General features: G+C 36.3%; 1 protein-coding gene across 2 annotated transcripts in view; it reads left to right on the top strand.

Annotated features, from left to right (window-relative positions):
• Positions 1–12,585, top strand: part of LOC128859793 (uncharacterized) — a 52,708-nt gene that overhangs the window by 25,363 nt on the left and 14,760 nt on the right. For both annotated transcript variants that reach the window (XM_054096877.1, XM_054096878.1), the window contains exons 5-8: positions 2,300–2,472; positions 5,902–7,193; positions 9,975–10,333; positions 10,392–10,537. In XM_054096877.1, the coding sequence (XP_053952852.1) occupies positions 2,300–2,472; positions 5,902–7,193; positions 9,975–10,333; positions 10,392–10,537 (1,970 nt within the window). The remainder of the gene's footprint in view (positions 1–2,299; positions 2,473–5,901; positions 7,194–9,974; positions 10,334–10,391; positions 10,538–12,585) is intronic.

Raw genomic sequence — 12,585 nt, 5'->3', positions numbered from 1 at the left:
CAGCTAGCTGGCCCCCTCAAGGATCAATTTTAGGCCCACTACTATGGAACCTAATGTGTAGTACATCGGTTCAACTGTTCTAAGACTGGATGCTTCCTAAAACCAAAGTCATTATAGTCGATGATATCGCCATGGTAATGGTGATAAAACACATCCAGGGAATCGGAAGTGAATTAGTAAGTGAGATCGAGGTTTGGTTATACTGTCCATGAACCTGGAATTAGCTGAACACAAAACTGATGTTGTCCTAATAAGCAGCAAGAAGGCAGTAGAATTTATGAATGTTAATGTATACTCGTAGACTGTAACTATCAATTCAAAATCCGATATTAAATTCCTAGGGGTGATGATTGATAGAATTTTAAATTTTAAAATTCACCTAAAATATGCCGTGATCTGGCACGAATAATGCCAAACAACCGTGGCCCTAGCTAGCAAAAGTATCCTTTATAGTAGGGTGGTCAGCTCCGTCCTTTTGTACACGACAAACGCAAGGAAACGTGCTTCCTGTAAAGGAGCACAACAAACTGTACAGCAAACAGTTTCTACTAGGGTGCTACTACAGATTTCACCCATGTAGACACCTGCTTGAACTAGAGCCGCCTCCGAGGCACGTCAGGAGGCATCATATCAACAACTTCGATGAGATCCAGGACAAAACAAATCGAAAACTACTGGACCGGGCAGTGTTTAGACAGACAACGACATTCATCGGGAGACATTTGCCACCTTCTTAAGCTCCCGACCCCCGAATGCCGTGATCGGAATCCGACTACCACCCACAGCAGATGAAGAGCTCCATCTACCCCGAGAGACCCGCGTAACCTTGGCACTATTACGTTCTGGATACTGTAGCAGGTTAAACTATTTCTATTTATCCAGAATTGACCCCGACATACTTAACATATGTCCAGCATGTGAAAGCACCCCGCACGATACTAACCACCTTTTCACATGCCCCATCAAACTCACTCATCTAACATCCCTCTCCCTCTGGACCCAACTTGTCGAAATAGCAAGTTTCAAGGGCCTACTGTTAGATGAGCTATACGAAGACGACAAGTAATCTACAACGTACTGATTTGGTTTAGAAAAACTAATCAGGCTAATTATGATGACCCTACGAAACACTGAATCCAAAATTATGATACAGGATAATAAATGTGAAGCCTTTCACATACAGAGTGGTGTAAGACAGGGCGACACACTTTCATCAACAATTTTTAACCTAATGCTGTGCTGTGTAATAGACGAGGTAAAGGATACCAAAAGAACTGGACATATAATGAATAGAAGAACTCAATTAATTATATGCATACATGATATAGCCATAGTCAATAAAAGTGCACTAGTATCAACCTTCTCCGAAATTGAAGCAGCGACGTCAAAAATTGGACTAAAGATAAATAACTAAACAAAAATTTGAAGTAGTCAGCACGTTCACATATCTAGGCTGCAAACTGACTGACAGATAATTTAATGAGTCTTACCATAGAAGAACGAATTCAAGCAGCTAATAGAGCGTACGCATCCCTTACAAAACTTTTTAAATCAAAACTCCTTAATAGACTCTGCAAGCTGACACTACATATATTAAATCGTAATTCGACCGGTGCTGTACTATGGAGATGAAACATGGACGTTGAGTGAAAAATAGATATAAAAATAACAGCAAACATTTGAAAGGAAAGTTCTCAGAAATATATTTGGTACAGTCAGAATTGCACAAGACGAATGGCGCATATAACGGAATGACGAACTGAATGAACTTATTAATGGCTAAAATGTAATACGTTGGATCAAAGCGCACGAATACGATTATGAGAATGGGCAGTTCAAGAGCCCAAAGGGAAATTCTTGAAGCGAACGCATACAGAAATAAATCAAAAGGAAGACAGATCGAGCTGAATAGATGAAGTGAAAGAAGACTTGGAAAAACTTAATCTAAATAATTGGAAGGAAACGGAACGGGTAGATCAGCATGGAGGTGTACTGTTCAGAAGACCAAATCTCACAAGAAGCTGTAGCGACGAACGATGATGATGACTGATAGGGTTTAGTATGCTGACAACCAGAAAATATGTGTCCGATACTCTTTGGTGTTAATAAATGCTGAATGTCTTCGGTTCACATGGCGCTCTAACTCACGTCGATATTACGTATCATTTGAAGTGCTATTTAGGAGAAAGTAAAAATAAAAAAATGAATATCTTATGTTTAATTAATAGCTGTATTTAGAGAATATGCCGCTTTCAATAATTTATTAGGTAATGTTTTTTTTTATTATAATGTATTGCAGATAACCATTGATGAAATACGCAATGCGAATATGATGCATGATGAAAAAGCTGTCGATGGATCCAAGCTGACCATAGATCCTTTAAGGAATCACACTTTCGACCCTAGGCTCCTACTATTCGGGTACACAACCGAAACTATTAACATGCTTCTTGTGCCAATGTTCAAAGACAAGTAAGTACAGTTCATTAGCTGACCATATATTAATTAATATTATTCATATTATATTGTATATAAAGTCGATATTATTTTAAAAAAATATCAAGATATAACCGAAATCGGGCGCGTAGAGTAATATTATATAATATAATATTAAACAAAGCAAAGGCCAGGAATGGAGATATCCGAAGATCTGCTCTGGCTTTAAGACACGGGAGTGTACAGGTGAACGATTCGGCGGATTTCTTTCCATCTAATTTCGCATCTGATGATGATATGCCCGATGATGATATTGGTGATATTAAACTGAACTTTTCTTCTATCATATCTTCTGCCATTGATTTCAGCTCTCTTGTTCTCGTAGATGATAACGTAATTGAAGGGATAAATAAGATTAAAATCTCATAGCATACTGATGCTGGGCCTCTTGGCAACTTTCTTTAAGAATTGTGTTTCATTTGTTCTAGTTCTAGATCTAAATGGTCAACTTTCGGTAATACTACCGTTAATGATAAGCTCAAACACCAAACATTTGTTCTAATCAACATGATTTTGTCGCAGAAAAATATACGCTAATTGAGTTATCCATCACCGAAGATTGTTATGGAGCATTTTGTTAATTATTATTATTATGAGGTCTTGAGGTATAATTGGCTTTCCTTGTCTACTTGAGAGGTTGCAGTTCAATACTCCGAGTAGAAACTTCCGTATGTTTGAGGTATTTCGAGTTGGCTTTCACAATAGCGCTAATATTCTTATCAATAGAGCTCTACGGGAATTTAACTTTCTCGCGAATTCTTTGGATCTAGATTTATACAACCTAGATCTGTACTTAAAGCAAAACTCAACGTCTATTTTATTTGCAATTATTTGGCATAATATTTAGTATGTTACTTGACATATTTAGTTCTCCAATTGATAAAGAGTGCACAAAAACATTTGTATATACCATAGCCGCTTCTGTGAACTGTGCAGCGCTGTTCATAACAACAGGGACCAAAGTCGCAAATCGTTAAACTAAAATTTTCAGTCAATATGTACTTTTTATTTCTAAAATTTATTACAATACATATTTTTCTTTATGAACATTAAAATTTACATACCGAATAATAATGCACTACTTCATAGTAAAAACCTAAAAAGTTGTTTAAGTAAATTATGAAACAATTTTGTTTACGCTTCATAATTGATAATTTTTGCCACAATGCTGTGCGCTAGATTTCCTAAAAAATTTTAGCGAATCGTAATATTTTTACTATGGCAAGTGCACGCCTCCGCATATGTTTATAATTTCACATATTTGGATTTGCTTATGCCATCTTATTGTGTGTCTGGTAATGAAGCAATTCTCTATGAAGAAATTGGATTTGGTTGAAGAAATTTCAAATAATTATGAAAAGTATATAGAAAAAATTCAAATAAGTATTATATATATGTGTATATGGTCATATTAAATAGTACGTGTAACTATCCTACAGAGCTAACATTCTTTGTTCCTAATTACAAACGAATTTTACACAACTGTTGTTTAATTGGACCAGTTGAGTAATTTGCGTTTGAGTACCCCTCAAAATTCTATGCGTTATTGCCATTGAGACTTCTCTATACATTAACGTTCTCTATGAATAGTATTGTGGAAGATAGTAAAAAATAAAAGTGAAACGAAGTCTTCTCTAAATCAGTCTTTCAAGATCGAATCCCAACGAAGATGAAATATATATAGTTCATACACATAAATTCAAATAGCGAAGTTACACTGTATTAAACTATTTGGACAATTAGGCAAGAAGCCCAGTACTTTCACGCAGAAACATTACATTTTTGCATATGTATCCAATTATCCTATCTGATATGCCGTGCGATAAACTGTCTTAACTCGGTCAACTGCTTAACACGTTCACGCCGGCGCTGTTATTCATGGTCTTCGCCCACAGACGGCAATGTTTACATCTTTTCGCTCTATCGGACGGGAGCGATTGCAGGTCATAAAACGAAATTTGTTCGTAAGGGTAGTCGTTTATGGCATCTCATCTCATAGGTACCGTCGCCCCATGAAGCAGACTTGTGCGGGCCACCGGTGGTACGCGCCGGCGTGAACGTGTTAACGTTGTAATAACGCTTGGCTTATTGTTTCATTTAACCACGACGCTGTACTTCGATCTGAGTCATGCTATATACATTATATAGTCTTTATAAAAATAGGTATCTAAGAGCGGAAAGATCAAGATTTAAAAAAGAAATTTGTTTATACAGTTCAAGAGTACGCCTGGAATTAAGCAAATGCTTAGAAAAACTGGAAAATATTCCATCGTGTCCCAGAATTTGAGGTAAATCGGAGAAAAATTGAGAGAGTAATATCACCCTAGACCAGATGAATTAATCGGGACCGTCGATATCACTTGTTTTGATCGGATAACATATTTTTCATGGTATTAGAAATTATTTGAATCTACATTTTTTGATTTAATCCAAAACTGATGTTTGGCGATATCTCAAAAACTGCAAAAAAAAAAAAAAATTGTGGATTCCCGGGTTCAGCGATTAAAAAATTTACTAATAATTTATAAACCGTATATCAGATCAGTCAGGGGATTTCGTAAACCTTTCAAGGTCCTAGTATCCAGTGCTTAGGAAAGATTTCGGTGATTTACCAGATGTTTTTTTCACTCGCTCTAGTGAGTGGACCATTTGTTCCTTCTTTATTATGCTGACAAAATATCTGGGATGTTTGTTTTTGAGTACCTATTTCTACCTTCAAGTCAATGCATCCGATATTTGTTTTTTTTGTTTTTTTGATTTCGTTCTCATTTTTGTAAATCGATTTTTATTTATACATAAGTATGCCATCATGTTGAACTACACTCTAGTCAATCTAACTATCAACTTACATATTTCCGTTTGTCGACTTGTCATCACAGTTTTAAGCGTAGAAATATTTGTGTTTTGCAACAATTGGCGGAGTAGCTTCGTACTTGTTTTCAAAAAGACATAGGCCTCTACACACGAATATATTAAATTTCATTTCACCATAAGAATTTCTTTTAGCGTATTTACTTTTGATTGCAATTTTTCTCTGTCCACGATTTGTTGACTCTTGAAATTACCTGTTCCACTGAAACGCAAGTCCCTGACGAACACAAATTATATTTAGTTAAACTGACTTATTTCATTGTAATCGATTTTGAGCTTTAGATCCACAGCGGTAATTCCCAATGTACCCACACTGCGCGTACAATTTCGCAACACCGTCTCCTTGTCATTGTTTGTTCAATAATTTGCGTTAAGAATTTTATAAAAGTAAAAAAGTTTTATGCAAGAAATAAGTTTTTATATATCAAGAAAGAACACGATTTATATAATTTGGTTATTTAGGTACAACAATTATTATTAATGTTTTGTGGTTTTAATAAGTAATTTTCTAACCCGAAACTTTTCTCTTTACAGAAAAGAAGCTCTTGGCTCAATGGGAAATGACGCACCGCTTGCATGTTTGTCTTCTTTCCAACCACTACCATATGAATACTTTAAACAGTTGTTTGCACAAGTAACTAATCCCCCCATTGATCCATTTCGTGAAAAGGTTGTAATGTCTATGCAGTGTCCATTGGGACCAGAAGCTAATTTACTCCAACCTTCAAATAAACAAGTACATCGTATTTGGTTAACGAATCCAATTTTAAGTATTCCTGATATAAATTTATTGAAAAGGAACACCCACAGAGGATGGAAAACTAAAGTGCTAGATATAACCTTTGAATTTGAAAAAGGGGTTAAGGGTTACCTTGATTGTATTGACGATATTTGCCGCCAAGGTTTTAATGCTGCCAGCTCTGGTTATCAGCTATTGGTTATTTCTGATCGAAATGCTGGGTGTGGGAAAGTACCTGTATCGGCTTTGCTTGCACTGGGTGCATTACATCATCATTTAATAGAAACCCTGCAGCGGATGAAGGTTGGAATTATAGTAGAAACAGCTGAGGCTCGTGAAGTTCATCAGATATGTGTACTGCTTGGCTATGGCGCCGATGCCATTTGTCCCTACTTGGCTTTCGAGTTAGCACAGGCACTTCGAGATGATTGTGTCATTAGCGCAAATGTCAGTGATAAGCAGATTTATATGGCTTATGCCAAGGCTATAGAAACGGGTGTAGCAAAAGTAATGGCTAAAATGGGCATAAGCACACTCCAATCTTACAAGAGTGCTCAAATTTTTGAAGCTGTAGGAATAGGAGAAAAATTAATTAATAAATGCTTTCGTGGAACAGCGAGTCGGATTGGAGGTATTACTTTGGAAACTATTGCAAAAGAAGCTCTTGAGAGATATAATATGGCATTTGGTGATGGATTATATGACACACGTATTTTGCGAAATCCTGGTAACTATCATTGGCGTAATGGAGGAGAAGCTCATATAAATGAGCCTGCTGCTATCGCAAATCTGCAAGAAGCTACGATAAATAAAAACTGGAACTCGTTCGAAGCCTATAAAGCAGCAACGTTAGAAAGCGTACGAAAGTGTGCACTCAGAGGACAACTTGAGCTCGTAAATGATCGAACTAAAATAAATATATCCGAAGTGGAACCAGCGTCAGAAATTGTAAAAAGGTTTGTTACCGGCGCCATGAGTTTTGGGAGCATTTCTCTGGAAGCACATCAGACATTGGCTATTAGCATGAATCGTATTGGAGGAAAAAGTAATACCGGCGAAGGAGGCGAAAATTCGGAGCGATACTTAGGTGAGTATATTTTTTAACTAACCTCTGTCTATAATTTCGGAATATCAGTTTTTTAATATGCAAATATGTGTCTAAATATACAATATATATATATATATATTTCGGCGGCTGTCGTAGCCGAATGGGTTGGTGCGTGACTACGATTTGGGAGAGCTTAGGTTCGAATCTCCGTGCGTGGCCATAAAAAATAGAAAGTTTTTTCTAATACCTGTCGCCCCTCTACAGGCAAAGGCAAACTTCTGACTGTATTTCTGCCATGAAAAAGCTCCTCATTAAAAATATATGCCGTTCGGAGTCGGCATAAAAATCTCTTTGTGTGTCTCGTCGAATGGAACTCGTAAAGGTTCTTAAAGCTTCGGAATAACCTTTACACCGCGACTCCGTTTTCTTGGCTTATTGTGTGTATTAGGAATATGTTTCAATAACAGATTACCAAAAAAAAAAAAAAATTATAATAAAATTAAAAAAAAAACGGTTTTCATACCTTGTCAAGTTCTAATATAACTACGCCTTAAAAACTTAAAGAGCTACTGTATCCTGCCATCATATACAATTTATCGAAGCCTTTAGTCTAAGTTTTTGTTTGGCTTATAGCCCATGGCTAGTTATTGAGATATAGCCATATATGGCAAAAAATGCACATATTTGACTTTTTACGCTAATCTTAAAGTTTAACTGACTAAATAACGTATTTCACTAATCCAAATAGAATTGATCCAGAAATGTTTTCTTCCCAAACTTATGACTATAATGCAATGAACTAAAATTGCCAATTTGTAAAATGCCACAATCGATCCGAGCTTCAGATATATCGAGGAAGAGTAGCCCTTTCTATATATGTTGCACCATACTGTGAAGAGCTCTTTCAGTTGATTTTCCCATTCGTGTAAGCATGCTGATTTGGCGACAGTAGGTTAGGTTCGGTCCTTTCTATAATGCACGAATCAAGCAGTCTCTCGAACGTTTTCAATACGAATGATGTGACACTAAGTCCTTGGAATACAAGTGACTGGTTTTGCCCGGTTTTAATATAAAAACAACCTTAGCTAATCTCCAGACAGTATAGAAATATATTTTTCAGTCTTGATAATAGTACATAGCTTCCTTTAGTGCAAAAGCGCTGGGAAGATTCCATCCTGACCCGCGGATTTAAAGGAATTAAAAACACTTGTGAACACATCTTCGAAAAAATAATAATAGTAACCGAAAGTCGAAAAAAGCTCCTCATAAAAACATCTGCCGTTCGGAGTCGGCTTGAAACTATAGGTCCCTCCATTTGTGGAACAACATCAAGACGCACACCACAAATAGGAGGAGGAGCTCGGCCAAACACCTAACAGAAGTGTACGCGCCAATTATTTTTTTTTTTTTCTTTTTAACACATAAATACTTGTATTCTTAGTCCTGCAATAAGTTCTGCTACAAGTTAAGTCCGTTATAGATATGAAATTATAATACTTGTTATAATGAAGTTAATTTTATTTAATCGTGTAAATATTAAACAAATGTTTAATTTTCATTCGAAACGGTCACCATTTACTTTTACACAAGCCTTTAAACGATTAGGCGGCCATTCAGCTATTGCAGCACATACGGTTTCCATGGATATTGACGTCGCCGCTTAAACAAAAGATTATTTGAGACTCTCCAAATTTCTGTGAGGTCTTCGACAGGCTATATTCTCCAAATCTGACCACCAACTGTAGTTCAATTGATTAAGGTCTGGACTTCCAGACGACCAATCTTATGCGGCTATGAACCCAGGAATATTGTTTTTTAGGCACTGGTTTTTGCCTTATAGGCCGGAGCTGAATTGTGCAGGGAGCTCCAACGCTATGCATTGAAGAGAGTACTGCTCAACTGCTTCACCACGCCTTCTAAGACATCTTCCTGGTACACTTTTGCCCCGGTCTTAACCTCCACCAAACCTTTACGGAAACTGGATCGTGTCCACGCTGAGCCCTTGGAACAACCTTTTTTTAGAAGTTTTAGCATATATTTTGTCGTTTTACGTATTAAAAACTTCATCAACAGTGAAAATTTTCTCATCTGTGGGAATAATATTTTAATGGCCGTTGATCATGTGCCACCGAAGAAGCTGTAATTTTCTTCAAACGCGTTGTCAAAAGATTACCAATTGAGCGATGAAAGGCTTTTATATGGAGATTATCTCTAATCAGTCTTGACATGGATCTGGTCGCTACACTAATTTCCCTGGACATCATTTTCTGCTTTTTAAGGGGATTTCTGCGAATTCTTTTTCGAACGGCTTTTATGGCTGCCCTGATTTGAACAACACGAAGACGACTACTTCTTTCTCTGTTTGTCACTTCAGAGAGTAGAAAATGCAATGCATACGAATAAAAGCAAAAATAATGAAACTTTTTTCTGCGATTTTGTTCCCGCCGTATGCATTGTAAAATTTGTCACAGAATTTATGGCAAGACTAAGTACAAACAACTGTGGTCGGTCAAGCAAGAGATAAAAATGCAGAACCATGTATAATGTCCACATATAAAGACTATGGAAAATACTAGTATGCTCAAAGTGTTGAAGTTCATCCAAATAAATTAAAAATTACACCAATAACTTTAAAATCAGCTTGAGTGGTTATTAACTATTTATATCTTGTGTTAATATCGGGGTGGCTGGGGAAAGTAGCATATTTTTGTAATACATGATTAAAGGTACATTTTGCATTTTACTTCAATATAATGCCTATTGTAACTAACTTGTAGATAGAATAAAATTAACATATCTCTATTTATGCTACTATTTCAGAAAAAGATTCATATAATAGTAGGAGATCCGCTATAAAACAAATTGCATCAGGACGTTTTGGGGTAACAGCTGCCTATCTTGCCAATGCTGATGATCTTCAAATCAAAATGGCTCAGGGGGCTAAACCTGGAGAAGGAGGAGAACTTCCTGGTTATAAAGTTACCAAAGAAATTGCGAAAACTCGACACTCTGTACCAGGTGTTGGTCTTATTTCACCTCCACCACATCACGATATTTATTCCATTGAGGATTTGGCGGAGCTTATCTATGACTTAAAATGTTCAAATCCCAATGCAAGGATCAGTGTCAAGTTGGTTTCTGAAGTTGGTGTTGGAGTTGTTGCATCTGGCGTTGCTAAGGTTCTTTTTATTTTTAAATCAAGTACTTATTTTATAACTGTTTCAATATTTTCTAAAGGGGAAAGCCGAGCACATTGTTATTTCTGGTCACGATGGTGGTACTGGAGCGAGCTCGTGGACTGGTATTAAGCATGCTGGCCTTCCATGGGAATTAGGTGTAGCTGAAACACATCAAGTTCTTGTTTTAAACAATCTACGTTCAAGGTAAACTTAAAGCACTTATGATTTGACCGATTTGTTTATATAATGGGAAAATTTTAGACATTTTCTGAAAGCAATTTTAATATATCCGATTGTCGAACAAATTAAAAATAACGCACACACCTTTCTTCTCTTGTTGGATATATAACTCGCTGTTCAACTTTCGCGGCTCTAATCTTAGTGAGTAGCTATCCTTATGAATTTTATCCAATTTTTTTGCAATTCTGCTCTGGTTTCTAAAATGATTTGATTTGAAATGCAAGACTACTATATCTGTTTCCCCAACCCAGATTTGAAACTGCAATGGAATGGGATCACTACATTTTCAAATTTGTTTTAGGTTTTAAAGCTTTTAAGAAAGGTCAATCGAAAACGATTATCCTTATTTCTTGCTTTTCTCATACGATCAACTTAATCGTAACGGAATCCATTGATGATGCAAACAATTGTAAAATTTCAATAAATTAGTGTACGGCGGATACTAAGTTATTATGGCTGATACTAAGAAAATGTTTTTTGTAGATAGGTACATATCTATATATAGCGCTAAGCAAAGTTATTCCAATCATTAGTTGCGCTCCTCGATATGTAGCTGAAAATATAAACCTAAAATGTAGTGGAAGGCAACAAAGAATATTAGGCATATCAAGTTTTTATATATGTATATATAATAGGCGTGTACACCCTTTTTGGGTACGTGCGTCCTGATGTTGTTCTACAAGAGGAGGGATCTAATGGTTTAAGCCGACTCTGAACAGCAGATATTTTTTATGAGGAGCTTTTTTATGGCAGAAATATATTCCGAGGTTTGCCATTGCCTGCCCAGTTGCGACCGCTATTAGAAAAAAAAAACTCTTTCTTCATTTTGGTGCAGGATTCATTACTTGATCATAGAGAGACGGCGGGAATCCGTTAATCCCTTTCAAAGAGTTTACATCCACATGCTTTTTAGCAAGTTTGAAACAGGCAATCTGATTTTGATCCATGTTGGAATTTTTCGCAGTATTGGAGATATTATTGTCTTCGATGATTGAAGTTTTGAATGAAGAGAGGTGTATACATTTTTTCGTAGCAACTAATTCCAGTTCATTAACTACTGTTCATGCCAATCGCAACAGTTGGAAATTTTTTTTTTTGCTTTTTGGGTTTTTTATTAACCACAGCAGCCCACTGTGCGTTAGTTTGCGATTGAGTCGCAGCGGCGGAAAACATAACAGCGGAACTTAGTTCAGAGACTAGTTCGAATGACAGGAACAACGCAAATTCCGCAGTCGGGTTTATTGGGTTTCATTTGAGATTCTGTGTCTTTGAGTCATCCATTGAACAACTCATTCTAAAAGCAACACTGACGTTAAACCAATCGACTACGTAATAAAAGAACGAAGTGAAGGCGATTATATTTTTTACAAATCATATGGTAACGTCATAAAGACAGACGAAGATATAAATTATCCTATCGAGCTTTTAAATTCGTTAGATCTTCTTGGATTGCCACCGCATAAATGATCACTCAAGGTCGACGTGCAAATTATTACCTAGCGGAACATTATTCAAGTGATCCCGAATGTAATACGAGGCAGCCATTCTTAATGGAAAATAAGAAAGGAGAAAATCTGCTGTTATTCCTGTTATTCTCATCGATAAGCCATTTGATTTCAAACGACTGCCGTTCGGACAACCAAATAATGTATTTGTTTTTGCTGGAGACGGAAAAACAAAAAATATTGCCCACCATGAAGCAATTGAATAATAAAGTACCTAATAACATATTTATTATATATTAATTCTAATAAATAAATAAACCCAGTTCGATTTGGCAGCTAGAGATCATATATATGTTTTCCACATGATTTTTCACGTAGGAACAAGTTCTAAAATCTGAAGAATTGATTTCTTTTGCGCTATCGTCCGCACTTCCTTACTAACTCCATTATAAAATTTCGTTTTAAATATTTCCACAATTACTCTTCTATGACAGCAACGCGCCAGGCACCCGCTAATATACTTACAAGTATATACATACATATACTTATATATAATACTATGTATTG

The sequence above is a fragment of the Anastrepha ludens genome, chromosome 4 (assembly GCF_028408465.1).
Source record: "Anastrepha ludens isolate Willacy chromosome 4, idAnaLude1.1, whole genome shotgun sequence".
Classification (NCBI taxonomy): domain Eukaryota; kingdom Metazoa; phylum Arthropoda; class Insecta; order Diptera; family Tephritidae; genus Anastrepha; species Anastrepha ludens.
This window is presented reverse-complemented; position numbering and strand designations above follow the sequence as displayed.